We start from the raw sequence: 21,666 nt of genomic DNA on the forward strand, positions 1-21,666 counted from the left end.
GAAAACTCAATGGCAACCTATCAAGATACTTAAGGGAATATTTCAGTTATTGACATTTATGGCTCAACAATAAAACATGTATGGGAAAATAAAGGAGGCGCTGGGGGGTCATCAGTTTGTCTGAGATACAAGGGATAATTCTTCTAGAGGATGGATTAACCTCACTAAGTAATATGATATACCACTGCAACACACCTTTCTACAGTCTGTCAAGTTTTTGACTTAATGCAGTTTCACACTCCTTGACTGCATTGTTGTCATGGGAAAACTACTTTAAATAACTAAACTCAGGATTCAACATGGTCTGATGGCCCAGAGCCACAAAGTGTTATTCTGTAGTCACCTAATGTCCCATATAGATGAAGCTCTGTGGTGGCCACCTATTGTCACTCTTCTACTTTTTAACAGCACATGGTTTCAATCAATTTTAATGTACTTGCATTCTATATCTATATTAATAGGGATGCATTTTACTTATTGTTTTGCATTGCAGAAAAAAAAGGTCCACACTTGGTTTATATGGAATGACAGGGGTCCACTGTTGGTTGGTGCATAATGATACAAGTGCCCACTTAGTTAGCATGAAGTGAAATACACACTCCATCATGTATGAATAAGAAAGAAATAAGCAAAAGTGATCATCCGTAAGAGAAATCTTTCATCACAGCTCCACGTTACACTTGTTCCAGGCTCTGCCCGTCGTTTTTCTCTAGAAATAGAAACTTTTTCCAACTTTTTTATCTCCGTAGCGATCGCACTCGTCTTCTCCTTCTTCTTCACTTCTTGCTCTGATCTACAGTCTCATTCGTTCTACACATCCCAGAAGCCCCAAAATTACTCAAAGTGTGGGCGACAGCGTCCCCATTTACCAGCCGCAGAAAACTGCGTTTGACGTATATGTACGTCAATGGCACTCAATGAGTTAAGTGGGAGGTACACAATAAATCTAATTCTAATCTAATTCTAATTCATCTATTGAAAACAAATAGTAGAATAGCAATCTGATTCAGTGATTAATTTGTTACACATTTGGGTTGCTTCCTAATGATTTTTTGATGTTTTAGTACCCAGCTAAACACAAGTGTGTATATTCCTTACTATCTACAGTATGTATGTGCCTTGTAGGCACTTTACTTGCAAGTGTGTGTATGCAGTGTTTTATAAATCTGAATATTTTTTCATCACATCTACCCCGACACTTTAGAGCGCTTCTGTCTCGACGCCGTGTTTGCCTTCGTTCTGACCTGAACATGGCATGTGTTGTTTGGATTAGAAACATGCACATTTGCAAAGGAAAAAAAAGCTAAATCGATTAGCGGAATCATTAAGCACGCACGCACACAATCCCAAGGAAATGATCACGTGGGAACCAGTTCTGAAGAGGAACTGGTTCTCAATTCCCACCCATAGACTTCAGTCTATGATGTGGACACAAAAGCATTCCTCTACATTGAAGTAGTGAAGTCATCAACACTCATGTATTTCACAGATCCTAAATCCTTGTACACACATAAAGATTCTCTAAATTTCAACCAATTTTTTTTATCTGTGAAAGACCCCACACGTGAAGATAAAAAATCTGTGATTGAACAGTTTTGATCGTATTGTGTGTGGTGTGCTGTGATATTCCAAAGCTCACAGCTCACCACACACATTAAGATTTTTCAGAATCTTGACCCTCCGGTCAGAAAACTCAGAAAGAGATCCGTATTGTTGTAGCTACTCTTTCGGGTCTATTTCCGGAATGGACAATGAGAGCGATGTAATTTTTTTTAAATGAAAGCGGGACACTTCAGCCTTTACAACGATACCATCTGTGTGTGTGTGTCTGTGGCTTCGGACGCCGAGCAGTAAAGCGGCTGTGAGCGGCGGTCACATGATCGTTTAAACATGGCTGCTCTATTGCCGGCTGTTGCCGGCTATGATCGCTCCCGTCTTTGCTATCGGCTATCAGGAAATCTCCCGTGTATGCGTGAATGTCTGTGTGAACCTCATGTAATGCCAGGGCTGCACCGTGGCTCTCTGTGGGATTGCCGGTGTTGTGTCGAGAAGTGGCTTGCCGCGAGCAGCATGCAGAGCTTGGCAAGCAGGCACTTCTCAGCACAACACCAGCTTTCCACACGCAAGATTTGTAAATATTGAACATGTTTAATATTTACGATTATCGGCGCCGAACGTTTTCCGAGGCGATTGTTGTGAGAATTTTGACTCTTACTTGACACACTACAAGAGAATCTCATAAAATAATCTTAAGACCTTAGGATAATCGGCCGATTTTTGTCTTTGGTCGGAAGGGGGGAAATCGGGGCAAAATCAGCCCGATTATCTTTATGTGTGTGGTAGGCTTAACTCTACCTCCACTCTCCACTCTAAATGTGGAACTGGCTTCTGAGAAGTGAGTGAGGGCTTTAAATCTGTGCCAGATGACTTGTGTCAGTCCTTGACTGTCGGCAGTGTGGGGGATGGTTAATTGTAGCTGACGATGGTCGTTAGCAACTCTGAAGGGCAACCTGGAAAAGACTAACATCCTTCAGCCAAGATCTTATATCCAAATCAGACTAACAGACAATGGAATTCCCCAGTCCTAGGTTGGCCATGTGCTACACACCTATGGACTTCTGTGGCAACTGTAAAGAGTGGGTGTCCCAGCAATAATCCACCCTGTCAAGTCTTTGATGAGTTTTGTAAAGGTGTGTGATGCCTTGTGATCAGTATAATATTTTGTCAGCCTTTATATGATCTACCATTGTGTGCCAGTAGAAATGTTGTCTGAAGTTAGGAGTAATCAGATTTCCAGAGATACAGGGGATAAATCAGCTATAGTGGATGGAATAATTTCAAAATACCCACTGTTGAACTACTGCAACACACATTTTTACTTACCAAACTATTAGCTCTACTGGAGTTCATGTATACCTGTCTGAATATTTTTGGTCCACAACAAAAATGAAAACTAAAACTAAATTTGTGTTTTTTTTCCTTCTGTATATTACACACTGTATCACATAGTCATAGATGAAATTGGTGTATGAATTGAAACCTAATTTAAAGTTGTCAAAAGGTACAGGATTGGCACAGGATCAGAGAGTTTACATTAAGTGGGAAGTACACAATAAAAGCTGTATTCAGTTCACACTGGTGCTCAGCAGAAATGGGTCTGGTTGCTTTCAGGATGTGTGGATTGTACATTCAACAATCCCATATTACCTTATTCATAGCATCTGAAGTGGATTATAAACAAATTCAATTAATTGTGTTCAGAAGATGGTAAAACGTTATCTAATTTATTTATATTTTTAAGTAATTCATTTGTTATCTATTTTGGTTGTTTCCTAATGATTTTCTTTCGTTTCAGTACCCAGCTAAACACAAGTGTGTATTCCTTATTATCTAGGTATAACCTTGTGCATGTTGTAGTAAGCAATGTGACTTCATTACATTTACACACAGTTTTCTAAGTAGAGTTGAACATTTTTAATGGGGTTTCAGTCTATGATGTGGGCACAAAACATTCCTCTACATTGAAGTAGTTAAGTCACCAGCACTCATGTATTTCACAGATCCTAACTTTAAGGTAGAGTTGTTGAACTGGGATCTGAGAAGTGAGTGAATGGAGTGAGAGCGGAGTGAGTGCCAGATGACCTGTGTCAGTCCTTGAGTGTGGGCAGTGTGGGGGATGGTTTGTCGTAGCTGACGATGGTCGTTAGGTATTTTCAGGTTGGGCTTCAGAGTTTCTACCTTCTTTCAGCCAATATCTTTATCCAAATCAGACCGACTGAGACACAGGTATTCCCAGGTCTTAGGTTGGCCATGTGCTACCTACGCACCTATGGCCTTTGGTGACTCAACTTCTGTGGCAACTGTAAAGAGTGGGTGTACCAGCAATATTCCATTTTGTCTAAAGAATTGTCAGTTCTTTGATGAGTTTTGTGAAGGTGTGAAATTACCTGTTATAATATTCTGTGACAGGGCCTTTATATGAGCCACCATTGTCTGCTAGTAGTAATGCTGTCTGAGAACAACAATTAACATGGAATAAGAAATTAGGATTCATCAGATTGTCATGGATACAGGGAATATGTCAGTGTGTGGACGGAATAACCCCAAAAACCCCCCTGTTAAACTACTCATTAAAATGTATTTAGAAAATCAAGGGAAACAAAGGAACGCATAAATATAAAAACACATGCAAAGCCTTACAAAGCCTTGTAAAGGACAATTAGGACACAGCAAGAACTATATTCCTCAGACACGGACCACACCACTGTCAACTTTTTTTATTTGTGTTGCAGCAGTTCAACATTGAGCTATTTGGGGTTATTCCATCCACACAATGCCTTATCCCTTGTATCTCTGACAATCTGATGAATCCTAATTTCTTGTGCCATGTTAAGTAAGATGTTGTTCCCAGACAACATTTCTGGCAGAGAATGGTAGCTCATAAAAATGCTCTGTGACTCTATATTGCATGTACCCATGTTTCAGTCAGTCTGTTTTGAATGTAAGTAAGTGGAGTGAAATGCACACTCCATCATGTATGAATAAGAAAGAAATAAGCAAAAGTGATCATCCTTAAGAGAAATTTTTCATCAAAACTTAACACAAACATTTCTAATAAAGTAGCTCAGATAAATACAGTGGGGCCAGGCCGTTAAATGCTTTAAAAACAAACATTAAAAGTTTAAAATCAATTCTGTAAGGGACAGGGAGCCAGTGAAGGGAGTTAAGAACAGGAGTAATGTGCTCACGTCTATTAGTGTTAGTTAAAAGACGGGCAGCAGCGTTTTGGACAAGTTGGAGGCGACTGAGCGAAGACTGGGAGACGCCAACATAAAGTGCATTGCAATAGTCCAATCTAGAACTGATTACTGCAACGCATGGATGGCTTTCTCGAGGTCGTGGCAGTTTAAAAACATTTTGACTGTGTGAATGTGTGTGGCAATAGTTTAACATAGGGATCCTCTCAATGAATTATCCCTTGTATCTCTCAGTACGTTTACATGCAGAGCTTAATCGAGCTATGCTCAAAATTCGATTTTGGCGTCAAGTCGGACTTCTGCCCTTGTCTCAATATACATGCAACTGAGAAAATCGAATAACTGACGGGTCCATCGCCCCCTCATGTGCCGTCACCCGTTGTTTCAGCAGGTTAATACGCCGCCTGTCCTGTTGACTTCTCTGTCACCTCGTAAAAAAACTGAATATAAACAACTTAGTAAGCTTAATAATAAATTCTCAACTGCAGTTCCCGACCAGACGCGTCAGTCTGGGCTGGATGCGCGCTGAGAATAGGATACGGGCTTCCTTTTTCCTCTCTCTCTCTCTCTCTCTCTCTCTCTCTCTCTCTCTCTAATAAAACAATCTGGCTGGTTGCGCTGTGTATGTGTGAAATGCATTGAATCGGCGCTGAGGGTGGGTTTTTTCCTTTACTTTGCGGGGTTCAGGCGGCTTCTCTGCTCCACTTGGTGCCGTCTCTACTGTTGTGAAGCATGCGCACATGCATTGTCCAGTTATACTCCGACTAAGGCGTATACATGATGGAGAAAATCGAATTCCAATCGCATTATCTGGGTGTCTTAATCGGAGTTCTCAACTCCGATTTCAGTCGGACTAAGGTGTTTACCTGCACTTCAGTTGTCCAGTTATAGTCGGATTAAGGCAATAATTTGGTTCTTTCAAGTGTCATGTAAACGTACTGATTGACAAACTGATGATCCCCCATTCCCTCTGTATTTTCCCATATCAAATTGTCGTATATCAGTACCTCTTTGATGGTTTACTTGTACAATAATCATCGTAGGTTGCCATTGAGTTTTCACTGTACACCCCACATAAAAAAACACAACATTACCATTGCTACTTCATTATAAACCCATAGGAAAAATGTGTTGCTCATCTGTTGTTCAATCTCGTCTCTTGAGATACATTTGAGCTTCTCATATTCGTATCATTCTGTGATCATTTGTTTCTGAATTATTTCTCCTAAGGGTCCCTTAGGAGCAAGAGATAAGCTAAGAAGAGACAAGACACCAGTAAGACAAAGGAGGTTGAATTGAGAAAACAATTTGAGCAATACTTGAGAATTGGGATAAACAGATGAGATCTCATAATTGTATACCCCTGTTCTCAATTATGTCTTGGTTATTTGAATGAGAATTGGCGAGAATAACATGAGATGAATCTGAGACTTTTATGAGACAAATCTGAGAAGTATGAGCCTTAAAAGAGATCTTATCATTGTCTGTCCTATGTCTCTTCCATGTCTTAATTATTTCTCTTAAATGTCTTTCTTAAGCTATATATGAGAATGATATCTGAGCTATACTTGAGAAATACGAGAACAAATTGAGAATGTAATTTAAAGATGAATAAACTTTAGTAATTAGAAATAACTGTAAAAACAATTCTTAATATTGAAAAGTTGAAAACTTTATTTGTGTGACACCATTACTACGTACAACACTTCCAGATTGTAAAAAAAAAACAAAGCAAAAACACACTGACCAGCACTGCTGTGGTACGTGGAACAACAATGTACGGTGGCCTGGAGGTGCAAACCAACATTACAAAATCTGAAACACTTTTACAAAGCTTGAGACAAATTTACAATTTAGAAAACATTTTTACATATCATAAAACAAAATTACATTACCATAACACCGGTTGGCTGCTTCTGTTATCACCTCTGGTTCAACCCCAGAGTTGGTGCATTCCCTTTCCAGTTGATGTTATTTGTAAATTTGTTTTGGGACTTGCACATTTATCTGTGTTTGTAAAAATGTTTAGTTTCTTGTTAATTTGTTTTCTGAAATGTAAATTTGTTTCAGGATATGTAAAAATGTTTTCTAAAATGTAAATTTGTCTCAAGCTTTGTAAAAGTGTTTCAGATTTTGTTATGTTGATTTGCACCTCCAGGCCACCGTAAAAGGACCTGAGAACCTACTACTACTACTACTACTAACAACTCGCATACTACCAGACCTCAAAATGAACTTGGCATTTACTGGTCCATGAAAATGAATGAGAAAAATTAAAAAAAAAAAAAAAAAAAAAAGGTGAGAGAGAAAGCAGTCCACATAGGGCAGGCTATACCAGTGGCCTACTCTTTGGAGCCTGCTCTGGCCCTACATTTGTTCACAAAGGCTTTCTTGAGCTTGGCCTCCTCAATAGGTTCCCAGTCCGGTAGAGTTGCACATCTCAGGTCATAAGCTGTAAGACAAGAGCATAAAATCTGTCGTGAGTAATTTGACGAAAAGACTTACCACATAGACCATACACAACTGCACTTCAGGTTAAAAGGAAATAACACCGTGAGATGTCCATTTCAGTTCAGAGAATTGCAAATCAGCAAGTAAGATTTTGGGGCCAATCATAAATATAAATGTAAACAACAGTGTTATCCTTAAAAGTGCTGTAAGTGATACTGGATAACACTTAATTTCTGATATTAAACTTCTATTCTGATAGTTCAGTCAGACAACTCTGAAATAAGAACAAATCATTTATAAGCATGCATTGCAAGCTGAAGCACAGCATAGGTATCCTTGAGCATGGCTGCAGCAGGTTTAGTGTCAGGCTCTGACTCAGAAATTTGTTCCCTGAATGATCTGCTTTGCAAGACATTACAGGGAATGAAGCAGAATGAAGCATAGAGACAGAGCCCACAGGTGGATGCTGGGGAGGTGGTGGGTTTGCAAAACCTCATGTGCGGCAGCAGTGAGATGTATGCAGAAGCAGCAGCAGCAGGAGCAGAGTGTATGCAGAAAATAGCAACGGCAGCAGCAGCATAGCCAGGGATGAGCAGGTAAACTGGGGGGTTTAAATAGCCCGCCCTATTTGGATGAGGAGAGCATGTGACTGATCAGCTGATCAGGATGGGCGCAGCTTGAGTTGTCTGCCTGAACTAGTTCGCAGACTTTGCATCATTAATCATTGCTACACTGTCCTAATTGGATATAATCATTATTCCCACTATCCTGGCCTAAAAACACAGAGCCTTTTTTGAAAAAACTTACTTAGGATTCAAAAAGTGCATGGAACAGACGCATGCATGCGTGATTCATGGCAGCAAGGCGGAATGATGAGACGAACATGCTTCTCCCAGGAAACAGCTCCTGCTGGCCTGATGATGAAGATGGGCTGTCACGATGTCACTCTCCAATTAAGTCGCAAAGAGTCTGAAGCTCTCTGACCTGGCCTCGATCTGAAAGGGAGAAATAGTACAAACAATACAGGAGTGAGAAAATACCAAGCTACTCAGCTTTAATGGCAGGCAAGTTCATTTTTGAACATAATTAAAACATGCCTAGATAACCTTGCACATGCTACAACACCACAAGAAAAAAAAATTAGTGAGTAGCTTGTTCGTGTGGTGTGTCATGTCTTTCTACATGGCCTGAAGAATGCCTATGTGAGGCCAAACATGTAGGCATGTTTTAATATGTCCTAAGACTAAGTAGCCCACCATTAACTAGTGTGTCCCCTACAAAGGCTTTACTTGGGTGGCCCGCCCAAGAAGACCCACCTACGGAGCAAATAGATTTGCTGCTGCTAGGGGGCAGCTAGATTTATAGGCTACTAGTTCAGATTAATTTGATCACCTTTAGCCGATTTATAAACTTTACCTTATCATTAAAATCTCACAATAATAATTCATATAATGAATTGTTGTGCTGTTAAATTATGTTCATACTATAATTTAATTGCTATTATTGCTTTTAATTATTAAGTGTTATTATTAGATTAATTTAAATAGGTGAATGTAAACGATTCTGACCATTAAGCAAAAATAATGACAAAAATAATAGCAAATAATCTTCATCAGGGCCCATGAGTCATTCACATACTATTTGGATAACAAAGTTATCTTACTGCTGTTTTTTTGGTTATGAACTTCACCAAATCTGATAGGATAATGATTAAAAGTTTTGAACATGTGGGCCCAGGCGATTATGTAATAATTATGACAAACCTACCCATAAGGTGGTGGTCCAGCTGTGTTGCATGTCCCCCGTCAGGTGATGGATTCAGCGATGGAATTTTCTCGCCATGCTTAGAGACTGGGCTCTCATCTATTATAATGGTGTCAGACCCTGACGTTGAGTCTGATGGCTCATCACCTTTTAACATATTTATTTTGTGTGGAGTTGGGTGGCCTTTTGGCAGCTTAGCCAGATCCTGCAAGAGAGAGAGAGAGAATGAAAAAATCAAATCGTGACCCTAATTTTTTAAAATCAAAAGTCAAATCAAATCATGGGTTTCAAGAATTGCCACACCCTAGAATTTCACAGTCAAAGAAACTGAATAAATAAATGAACATCTGGTAACATGTAGGCTAATCAATATTTCAATTAGAGATTTCACAAGTGTAACTTACTCAGTGGCTCTCAAACTGTTTTAATTTCAAGGACCCCCAGTTTGATATGCAATGTAGAACCTAATTAGAAAATATTTTTTGCCAGAGACCCCCATAAAAGATTTAATAGTGGGCATTTATTTAAAATAGCTAGATCTGCAAGTTCTCAGTAGGTTTGTGAACTTGTAGATCGGCTATTTCTCAGACTAGGACTAACTTACAGTAATTCACACCCGCGAAATCACACAAAAGAGAAAAAAAAAAAGTAATAAACACACATCGACACTTCTGCTAGCGCTAACGAGCTACTAAGGAGCAACTCTAACAGCACTAGTAGCGCGGACACTACTAGGAGAGGACGCCAGAGCCGTGACACAGTGCATCTACAGCCGATCCGCCGGCTCGTTAACGGGTCGTTAGCGCCGGCCGCACTAACGATTCCCATCCAGACAGCTGTTAGCAACCGTTAGCCGCAGCAGAGCAGCTAGAGTGCCTAGCAACCGTTAGCGGCAGGCAGCAGCCGGTGCTGATTGGTCGGGGAGCTGGTGGCCGGTGACGAAAGCGGCCACCAAACCGTCATCTGCCTCCATCTCAGCCAATAGAAAAATTCGATTGTGGTTTGAAATAAATATGATAAAAAATAAAAATAAAATAAAAAAGCCGTGTTTCAACCTTGGAGCTTGGAGTTAACGTTAGCCGTTAGCCGTTAGCTTATCTGCCATTGTATCTTACTGCAGCTAGCTTAGCTAACCATTACCACCGTTACAGTTCGGAGTTTCTTTGTCAATTACTTGTTGGACAGACGCCTAATTACCTAATCCCCACCTTCCAGCGGACCGCTCCGTCGCCACAACTGTTAATTTTTCACCTCATGAGAATGTCAAAAATAATTTCATTCTTACCTCTTCGAGTCTCGGCGTGGCTGGGGAAAAACGTTGTGCAGCAGCAGCAGCAGCAGCGCAGCGACCAACAGACACTCCTCTCTGTCCCACCTGTGCCCCCTGTCAGTGCCCGATCCGTACCCGGAACACGATCCGTTCCAGGACGCTTCTGCGCATGCCCATCTTTTAGTTTACGGCAGACACCGCGGATATGGATGAAAACAGAGACGTTCTATGAGGAAAAACGTAAGCACGTCGCAACGAATTCCCCTCTGTTCTATTTCTGATTAAATTAAATGTAATGTAGACCGATCAGTTAATTGTAAAACATTTATTTATTGATGTAAATGTGGTGATTTCTGCACATACAGACAGCAGCAAGTCAGCACTGCTCCTCTGACCAGCTCCTCCTGAAGCTTCACTTTTCATTTACACAAACTAATCAATGAGACCATAAATTAATCTGCTCGCTTTCTCCACCGGCATGACGACGTCTGTGTGACCGGTCAATCACCTCAGCCGGCCGGCTGCTGCCTCTGAGATGAGCCGAGCAGCGAGCTAACGTTAGCTCCCGGTGGCTACTCCCAGCTATGCTCCCAGCTCTGCTCCCAGCTAGCTCTGCACTTCTCCCAAAACCGGAGCAAACTTCCAAACAGACGTCAGTTGGATAAACTGACCACAGATTAGGACTCTAAACTGTGACTTTCTCGCATGAAAAAATATTTAAAATTAATAAAGTGACGTTTTAACAACGCTACGGCGGACTTTTAGCTGCTCTACTGCTAGGCTATCAGTTAGCATAGCTTTGAAGCTAATGCCGTAAAACGGCGCATGCGCAGAAGCGCTGGAACGGATCGTGTTCCGGGTACGGATCGGGCACTGACACCCCCCCCTCCCCCGTAGTTAACGGTCACGTCTGTAATGTTCCCGCCGTGCAACGGTTCAGCTGCTGCTTCTTCCTCTTTTTGTTTTTCGGCGGTTGTGCAGTGCACTACCGCCCCCTTCTGGTCTGGAGGATAGAGATAAACTGAGACATGATTGAGGTATAATATTAAATAATGTCTCATGTTGAGACTAATTTGAGAGCTTGCACTACTCTCATTTTTCTTTTTGCTGAAACACTAGAAAAGAGACAACTGTAAGAGAATCTGAGAACTCAAACAGTGAGCAGTGAGAGACAGAATTCTCACTGAGACATAACTGAGGTCAAATTGAGACATATTTGAAAGCGGCACAGCATGTCTCATTTTTCTCTTAGTTGAGATCAGGAAAAGAGACAGCTGTGAGAGAATTTAGAGAACTTGCACAGTGCTCACTGTGAGACTTAATTCTCAGGAGAGACATTTGAGAAGAATGAGAAAACCACTTTTGTCTTGATTAGTGCTCATTTATATCTAGGAGATGTAAATGTGACATAAAGGAGATCTCATCTTCGATTTTGCTTTGCTATGGGAATGTTTGTATTAAGTTTTGATTGAAGTTTTGAGCTTTTGAGGTTAATCCATCCTCTAGAAGAATTATCCCTTGTATCTCAGACAAACTGATGACCCCCCAGCTCCTCTTTCATTTTCCCATACATGTTTTATTGTTGATCCATAAATGTCATAACTGAAATATTCCCTTAAGTATCATGATAGGTTGCCATTGAGTTTTCACAGTAACTAACCCTAACCCCATGTTTAAAAACAAAACTACAATTACAACTTTACCAGTGCTACTTAAGTTGAAATACGTGTGTTTGCATGTGTTTGTGTGTGTGTGTGTTATGTGTATTAATAGTTACAAATGTTTGTATTAAATTTAGATTTGAAATGTATCTTAAAACTTAGCAATTTCTCTCATTTCTGCTTATCCACCCATGCTGGAATGTGTATGTCGCTCCGTACCAACCAACAGTGGACCCCTGTCATTCCATATAAACCAAGTGTGGACCTTTTTCTGTAATGTAAAACAGTAAATAAAATACATCCTCATAAATACAGATTCATGATGCAAGTACATTAAAATGACCTAAAACCCTGAGTTTTAATTCAAATATTTTTCCTATAACAACAATGCAGTCAAGGAGTATAAAACTCTTGTAGGGGAAAATTAATAGACTGTAAAATTAATTACAACATTATTGGTGCTACTTTATTAGAAATGTTCACTTCTTTACATCACTTTTGCTTATTTCTTTCTTATTCATACATGATGGAGTGTGTATTTCACTCCATGCTAACTAAGTGGGCACTTGTATCATTATGCACCAACCAACAGTGGACCCCTGTCATTCCATATAAACCAAGTGTGGACCTTTTTCTAAAACGTAAATCAACGAATAATTCCTATACAGATTTATGACGCAAATACATTAAAATTAATTGAAATCACATGCATTTAAAAAGTAAAAGTCTGACCATAGGTGGCCCCAACAGGGCTTCATCTATATGAGATGTACATGGCCAAAAAGTAACTTTTTGTGGCTCTGAGCCATCAGGCCATGTCAAACTGTGAGTAGTTTAAGTATTTTCCCATGACAACAATGCAGTTAAGTAGTATAAAACACCAGTACAGTGAAAAATTAATAGACTGTAGAAATGTGTCTGGCAATAGTTTAACATAGGGACTTTGTGAGATTAATCCTCTCAATGAATTATCCCTTGTATCTCTGACAAACTGATGATCTCCCAAACCCTCTGTATTTTACCCAAAGATAACAAATTGCCTTGCCAATACTTTAATATCAGTTACTCTTTGATGGTTTACTTCTACATAATATATCATCATAGGTTGCCATTGAGTTTTCTGTAATATAAAACAGTAAATAAAATACATCCTTATGAATACAGATTTATGATGCAAGTACATTAAGATTACCCTAAATCCTAAAACCCTCTATTAAAAAATGAATAGACTGTAGAAATGTGTGTTGCAGTAGTACACCCTACATTTAAAAATTAATTACAACATTATTGGTGCTACTTTATTAGAAATGTTCACTTCTTCACATCACTTTTGCTTATTTCTTTCTTATTCATACATGATGGAGTGTGTATGTCACTCCATGCTAACTAAGTGGGATCGTGTGTCATTATGCACCAACCAACAGTGGACCCCTGTCATTCCATATAAACCAAGTGTGGACCTTTTTCTGCAATGTAAGTCAACTAATAATTCCTATACAGATTGAGAACACATGTATATTGTAAAATTGAAACCCTGTGCTTAAAAAAACTGGACAAGCAACAATAGCAAGGTCAATTATTTTTAATGTTTAATCAGAATTCAACAGAAATTATCTAAATGACCATTTTATTTAAAATTTTGTTATGGGTGATCAATTTTTTCAATATTTAAAAATTTCTATTAAACCTAATACAGTGTTGAGTTTAAACTTAAGACATCCATGAAAACGGAACCTTTATATTTTGTTACAAAGAATAACAAATTATGTTTCAAGGTACTGGTTTGTTCACTAAGGAGCCTGTTTGATAGCCTCTCTACAGTCTGAAAGGCTGCCGGGGCTGCAAGTCGTTCACACTATGGAGGAGTGTAAGAAACGACGTGTGTGAATGAGTCGTTAAAACCCCTGCTCCAGCCTGCCGGGGCAGTGCTGAATATGGTATTTTACACACACACACACACTCAGGTCCCCTCTTGGCTAAAGTTAAAAAAATTAACCAGAAGGTTTTTCACATGATTTTAAGTTGATTTAAAGCATGTCCAACAGGGGACCTAAAAAAAGTCCCCTGTTGGCTGCTCGGTCCCCTGTTGGTGAATGTGTAACGACGCCAATGTCCCCTCTTAGATAGGAACAACAGTGCACACACACACACACACACACACACACACACACACACACACACACACACACACACACACACACACACACACACACACACACACACACACACACACACACACACACACACACACACACACACACACACACACACACACACACACACACACACACACACACACACACACACACACACACACACGTGTTCAAAAGGAAAAAAATATGTACTATACATATAGGCATCCAAGGCTTTGTCTATTTCTAAGACACTGAATAATTTGGAAACTTGGAAGTCCTTGGAAGCTCATCTCCTTTCCATACAACACACACTACCCTCATTCATTTTTACCTACTGCATCTGAAAGTATGTTTTTCACTACACTTAAATTTTATGAAGTTCATTTTCATTTGTTTTGAAATCTAAGAAAGAGTCTGGGTGAAGAGTTGTGGCAAAGTCTTCGCTCCAAACTTTAAAAACTAAAAGGCTAAAAAACAAACTCAGTAGAAACACTTCCAACTAGTTTGTCTGCATGTCCAAGGTTGAGGTCTGATAGTTGGACTCCCTATCAACACTAAAAAAAATCTCTTGTCCGCCTCCCGCTAATGACTCTTTTTTCTTGCTGGTTTAGATTTCATGAATATGGCATCAAGAATTTGAGATCATTAACTTTGCACTTGGTACTTCTGGTATTTGGAGGAAATAGCTCATGAAACATACAGTAAGTAAGTCACAACTGTTTTTCTCAAACAGGTTGCAGGTTTATGCATAAATCAGTCTGCAGTGCACTGCTGCTGCAAACAAAAAGTGATTTTAGGTCGACTGAGTCTTTGTGTTTTAGTCATTAATAATTGTATTTCCTTATAAATGTTATCTATTATTGTCCATCTGTGTACAGTGTGTTTGAATGTCTCTGTGTGTGCATCTTCCTGGCTGCAAACCCATTTTCCCTGTTTGGGACATTGACTTGCAAATGTTGAAACCTTGAATCAATTTGCTTCAACAACAGATTTGGATTCAATTGTGGATTTTCATTCAGTAAGATAAGATGCTACTGACTGCACTGAAGTGAACCCCACTGATTTAATAAAACAGTACTGAATTAGAAATGCTAATGACGCTGATGGTATCAACTTGTCAACATCAAAAAGAACAGAAATCCAACTCTTTGAAAATGGTTCTTCTTGCTTGTCCCTCAGTCACCTCTCCTTTTCTCTATTCTTTCTTCTTTTATCCCTCATTCATTTCCTCTCATCTCATCCAGCTCTTCTGACTTCTTGTCCATACTGCACTTTTTCCTCCCTCAACTTCCCCCTGAGATGAGCACTATCAGCAGAGCCATACCTCTGAAACAGTGCACTCACTATACACTCCAAACACACACACACACACTCTTTAATATAGTGTTCACTAATGGGGCAGCCGGTATGACGGGAATGGGAGATGAGTCGGCTGGACGTTGTTCAGTCCATCAGACGGGTTATGTAAGACAGTGACGAGGACTTTCCTTCACCATAAATCTATAACTGTATGGAAGATACTCCAGTGTCAACACCTGCACTATGAATATAACTGGATTCCAGAGCTGGACCAAGCGAGAGTTGCTATAACCTTTTGCACTACTGAGACGTTGTGTATGAAATAGTAACTGATTAGCGTTACAGATCAATCTTGATTATTGTTTTGATTAATTCATTAATTTAGCATTTTGTCTGCAAAATGTCAGAGTGTAATGAAAAATGCCAATCACAACTTCCAAGAGCCCAAAGAGACTTTTTCATGACTGGTTATTTATCCAACCAACTATTGGTAATGACAAATATATTCACTTCAGATTGAAAACAGAAAATCAGGAAATCTCCACACTGTGGATGCCGGAATAAGAAAAAAATCAGTTAATTCTATAATAAAAGACTTCACAAATGTGTATCTTTTATATTCCATAATTGATTAATCAACTAATCATTGAACTGATACGCAGCCTTTCAGGCAGAAATGAACAGCAGCACACGGACCATTTTGAACCACAATCCAGCACTGAAAAGAAAGTGTTAATCACCTACAGTATTTTTCTGCTATTGATCTCTGTTAACTGTTCATTTCTGTCTCACTAGCCGAGTTCTCTCCGAGCAGGTCCATAGTCTGATATGCCAATTCAACAGTATCACTACCAGTCAGTAACTCGCTCTGTGTAATGTCAAAGAGTGTGAACTTCCCCTTTTAAAGGGATAGATTTACGTTACGTTCAGCTGGGCAGATTTCATGCAGCTCTGCTCTCCGGCTGCTCTGCTCAAGCTCACTAAACATATCACGCTCCATCTGACACATGAATAATGTGGAAAATACAGCAAGAGAAATTCCACTTCTGTTGCTTCACCTGATCCAAGTGACTTTTTCCTCTCTCCCTCTCTCCCCTCTGTTTCTCATTTCTCAAACACACCACGCATTCGCAATTCGCACTCACTCTCCCTCTCTCCCTCTTACACACATTAACTGCACACAAACACCAGGCAGAGAGCTGGCTCTCCTTGGCAGCGTGCCTCTTTCTAAGAATGTTTAGTGCTACAACCCTGAAGGAACACACCACCATCAGTAGCGCCTTCCCCGTTGCAGACTCATGAAGCCTTGCATGCTGACACAAGTGATGAATCACACTTCGGAATCAAAAAGGTCATGAAGTTATAAACGGTGAAGTCACTCTACGGTCTTTGACAAGAAACATGCATATGAGATTCTTGGGTGTACAACAAACACAGAAGATTAAGTGACTGAGCTGCTTTCGCCTCCAGCAAAGGAATCTGACTATAGCTAAGTGTTAACGAGTCAGAAGTCATGGATTCCACCTGTCATATCTTAAAAACATCAATGAGTTGCCGCACAAGCTGTCACTCTTTTTACATTCACAACAGAAGCACAGCTGAGATTTAACACTGTATCATATGCAATATAAGTTATAAGTCAGATAAAAGAGAAAGAAAAAGGCAAGACAACAACAGCTACATGACAATGGCAAACCAAATGTAGATTAAGGCACTGTTACATGAAGTACTGAAATGAAAATGTGCATTCATCCCCCTCTACCTCATGAAACACACATACATTTTTGATGTAAATAGAGGTGCATGAACACATTTCATTCATCCAAAAATGCTGGGTAAACCAATGTGCACATATAGAATGATCAATTGCAAATGCCTTATGTTTCTAAACGTGATGCATTATGCTGATTAATGCTGTTCATGGTTTGTTTAGACAAACATTAAATTGTTTATCTCCCCTTTTGTGATCTGTCATACTCTTGGGTGTAGGTGTGTGAACTGTCCTTTGTGTTGCTACCAACTACTCCTGAATGCAACTTTCACTTTTTTTAGCATTAGACTGATGGTGTGCATGTGCAAGTAGAAATTTATAACACACCCATTGCAAGCCAGTGATACCAGAGAACCCATCAAATAAAAACTATCATGTGGATCCATAGAGATGTAGCTTGGAAAAGTGGTTAAAATACTGGGTAATGGTCATTTTTAGGTCACTCTGCCCCAGTATCACAAGAACCACCCAGACAGGTTCCCATAAACGTGATTTAATACAGATTAAACATCCTGAAAAGTACGGCTGTCAGTGGAAACTAAACTGATGAACCCCACAGACGCGCACAGAGTCTGAATGCGCGCAGGAAAAAAAAACTGAAAACTCACTGACCCTCGCTACTTTTCCCCCAGTTTCTCCCCAGTGTGAACTAACGTGTACCTGGTTGGTGGTGTCAGGCGGCAGGTTCTTAATGAGGATTTTCCTCCTGTTGCTCAGCTCCTGGCGAGTTTTGGCCAGCCTCCTCTCGATCTCCTCCGGCTCCAGGTCCGGCAGGTCGCGGAAACTAATCCCCTGCTCGGAGGACTGCTGCGCCGCCGTCGCCGCCTCTACATCCTCGGGCTGCCGGTTCTCGGGGCTGTCCATCTCCGGGGAAAGTGCGCTCTCCCGGGCTAGAGAAGAGTGAACGCTCGGCGGCTGGATGGATGAGGCTGCCGCCATCTTGGGTAGCTGAGGGAAAAGTGTGAGAGGAGAGAGAGAGATAGAGAGAGAGGGAGGGAGAGAGAGAGAGAGAGAGAGAGCAGGTGGGAGGTGTGTGTGTGTGTGTTAGTAAAAGAGAGAAAGAGCGAGAGGAATAAAACAGCCCGAATAAAATCGAAACGACAGTTTCAATTCCTAAAGTACACATACCGGAACAAAATATTTTCATTTATTTACCAAGGCATTTTTCTTATATTCTTCCCTAATTAGATAATAGTTAGGCTATTATCTTTAAACTTGTGCAGTCATGTTTTGCTTGTTGTGTTGCAGCTTACTGTTTGCAGATGGCTGCTTCTGCACAGTGAAGCAGAGGGTTACAGGATGCACGAGCTAATGGATGAAAACACTTGTTTATTATGGGCAGTTTGCTGCTCGCATGGCTCCGAGCATTACAGTTATGTCGAGCTGCACCTCGGACTCCAGGCGACCCCAGCTGTCTGCTGAATGTATAGGAGGCAGCCCATTAAGACCCGTGAATAGAGTCCCATCAAACTAATGTGAGTCTCTCATTTATTGGTAAGTGACCAACTACTGTGGAAGTTGGTTGATTTTTTTTGGCTGTGGCATCATTCATTTGAATTTATGTCGCTTCTTTAGAACAACAAGAAGTGAATCATCCACTTGCTGAGAAGTGTAGTGCTTCATGCTCTGCAAACTAAGTGCATTGTAGACGAATGCATTGATTTTGGTACAAGTTTCCACAATATTGTGCATTTGGATACAAAGAGGAACTCAGTTCTTATTTTTGTCCTGTAGCCCAATTAACACATTTCTTCTTTTGGTCAAAGACAGGGAGAAAGACATTCATTGGAGGATATCTCAAAACCACCAGAGCTTTCCTGTTTCCCATGTGCATAATGTGACCATGAATGGCTGTGTGCCTTCCCTCCTTTCTGCCCAAGTCATCCAGTGAATGCCAACCAAGCCTGCCTGCCTGCCTGCCTGCCCACCGTGGGTGGAAAGCTGCTCCTGGCAAACACAAGGGGAACAGAGCTCCCTGCCGAGTCCTCACAATGCCTATGTAGCTTCCGCAGGCTGCACGAGTCTCTGACAGACACACACACACACGCACACACACACTTTGCATACTCACTCTCATAGGATGCATTCACACTCGTGTAGAAACACAAACATGTCAACAAGCACACATCAACCCACTTAGGAAATATTTAGAGCGCTATTATGCAGGGGCCTGTTAAGAGACGGTGAAATCATCCTCCATCATCCAAACTCCATGTTCTCTCTCGCCATCTGTGTGAAGCGCTTCTTGGCAAATCAGAGTCCAGACAATCCCAGTTGTCAGTGGGTGAAAATGATCTTGCATTGCCAAGCGGCTGAAGCGGTGCAACTGAAACACAGACTGTATGTGGACCTTTTGTATGAATATTTCAATAAAGCTTAGAGTCCAGAGCAGTAAGGCCAAAGGAAAGGACCATTTGTGTAATTTCACGCAGACGTAATGGAGGATAAAACGGGTTGTTTTTGTTTTTCCTGTGAAAGACTCCACACGTTCATGAATAGTTGAATGCTACAAATCTCCGTCATCCTCCACATGAAAAGGTTACAAACGCTCTCCCCCGAATAATATACAACCAATCTTTAATTGTATTGATTGAAAATGTTATTTCAGCAGGCAGCACTAGTAGCGGGAAGTACTTGTGAAAACAGACCGCAGAGCTGGGCATTCATCTATCAGTTGATCAACAGCAAACAAACCATTTGGTTATTTATTTCAGTAATTTCTCCAGTGACGGTTGCCAAACATACTCTGGTTCCAGCTCCTCAGATACCACTGCCTTACTGTGTGATCATGAACTGAACGCTGTATCCTTGGATGTTAAAGATGCAATCTACTTTGCTTTTGAGAGGAAATTTTTACTCTTAAACTACAGTATTACTCAGCTTTGACAGACACATTTTAGTTGCATTAGTTGCTCTAATGGACATTTTAAGGGTCAATATGATAGTTGATATCATGGGCTCCTGTTTGTTTGTTCTGTTAAGACTCTGCCCCATCTGCACAGTATTACAAGCACTACAAAACCCTGACAAACAAGAATCTTACATGCAGCCATGTCCAACAAATTGTGCAATCACCTGAAACAAAAGATATTTTTTATACTATAACACTGAAAAGATGTCGGGCTTTGATTTATCTGCAGCTCATTCAATAGTGGGTGCCTGCTGACAGATTGGGGGACATGAATCATTGAGCAGTGGTTCTCTGAAGAGACAGCATGGACTTGCTTGTCACTTGCACAGGCTGATTTCAGAGACGCGTGAATCACTCCACTAAGTGCTAAACAACATTTCCATGAGAGAACAATTAATTTGTTCTCTCAGTCCCCCTGGCACGCATGCATGCCAGAGCTGTGCTACAGTCAGGGACACACTCCAATAAACACACACGCATTAACTCATGTCAGTCGACAACAGCCGTCCTGCACAGTTACACAAACTCTGTGCCTTTTAAGTGTTTTACCTATGCGCGAGTCAAACCCCCACCCACCCCAATAATGGTTGGCTCTGCTTCGCAAACCAAGGGAAAAAATAGATGTTAGTCCCTCTCCATCTAAAAACACAAGAGCCCTGCTGGTGCTTCAGCGTGTCAGCCAGTGATTCACAGCCCTTTTGGAGTGGGTGGGAGTGGAGAGGAGAGGAGAAGAAAGCGGGAAAATGTTCACCGCTGCTCACTGGGACTAAGAGTGTGAGGGCGTGGGTGGGCAGAGTGGCTGAACGGGCGATGCAGGCACCTGGGATGAGCTCGGTGGGCGTGAGCATGGGATGAGAGGGTAGGAGAGGGATGTAAGAGTTGGTTGGAGGGGGGGTGAACCCTAAATGGCAAAGTGGTTCATTGTGCATGGGAGTTGACGGTGAGCTGAGTGCATATCCTGTGTGACTGTGCAATGTGATTATGGACAAATCCTGTCAGAGATGCAGAAGCAGATGTAGGAAAATGAGCTGCATGTGGCTCTCCTTCCATTTATGTTATCATATCATACATGATAACAAATGCAGTGTGGTGATGGTGGTAGTGGCAGCAGCATGGCTTCCTTTCTCTTGCAGCACAGAAGAGATAAAGGGACATGTGACCTACTAAAAACAGCTGACCTGAACCCACGGGGACAATATGCACAAGAGTTCCCTGTCCAATTCATGTCCTAATTACAGTGGTCATAAGCATACCTCTAAATCAGTGTGTCAGGGAGGCTCCTTTTATGTGGCAGGCAAATGAGTCAGTAATGAGAAAGTTGCATCTATGCACTCTGTCTGATTTCAACCTAAGTGTTAGTGTACTTCTAAAAACTCCCCTATTCAATGTGGTAAACAAGGAGGTACAATAATAGTGTACAGTTGTGAGTTGATCTCATCATTGAATTCCTCTGAAGCATGTTTTGTTGTACGGTTCAAGCTATGTTTTCAGCTGTTGCGCACATTTTCCACACATATAAAAGCCCACATGATAGGATAGAAAGCGCCGTCCGTCAAACTGATTTCAAAGTTCTATAAATTGCTATCATGCTAGACTTAAGATGATCACAGTGCGAACATGTGTTTGGGAAACTGGGACTCCGGACTT

At 40.8% G+C, this 21,666-nt stretch overlaps 1 protein-coding gene across 1 annotated transcript in view; it reads right to left on the minus strand.

Annotated features, from left to right (window-relative positions):
- Window positions 1–18,120, minus strand: part of raver2 (ribonucleoprotein, PTB-binding 2) — a 100,538-nt gene extending 82,418 nt beyond the window's left edge. The window contains exon 1 of the mRNA XM_085774882.1: window positions 17,769–18,120. Within this exon, the coding sequence (XP_085631008.1) occupies window positions 17,769–18,047 (279 nt within the window). The 5' untranslated portion in view covers window positions 18,048–18,120. The remainder of the gene's footprint in view (window positions 1–17,768) is intronic.
- Window positions 18,121–21,666: the final 3,546 nt, after the last annotated feature.

Source organism: Trachurus japonicus, chromosome 4, assembly GCF_045865225.1.
Source record: "Trachurus japonicus isolate A0001 chromosome 4, Traja_1.0".
Taxonomy (NCBI): Eukaryota; Metazoa; Chordata; class Actinopteri; order Carangiformes; family Carangidae; genus Trachurus; species Trachurus japonicus.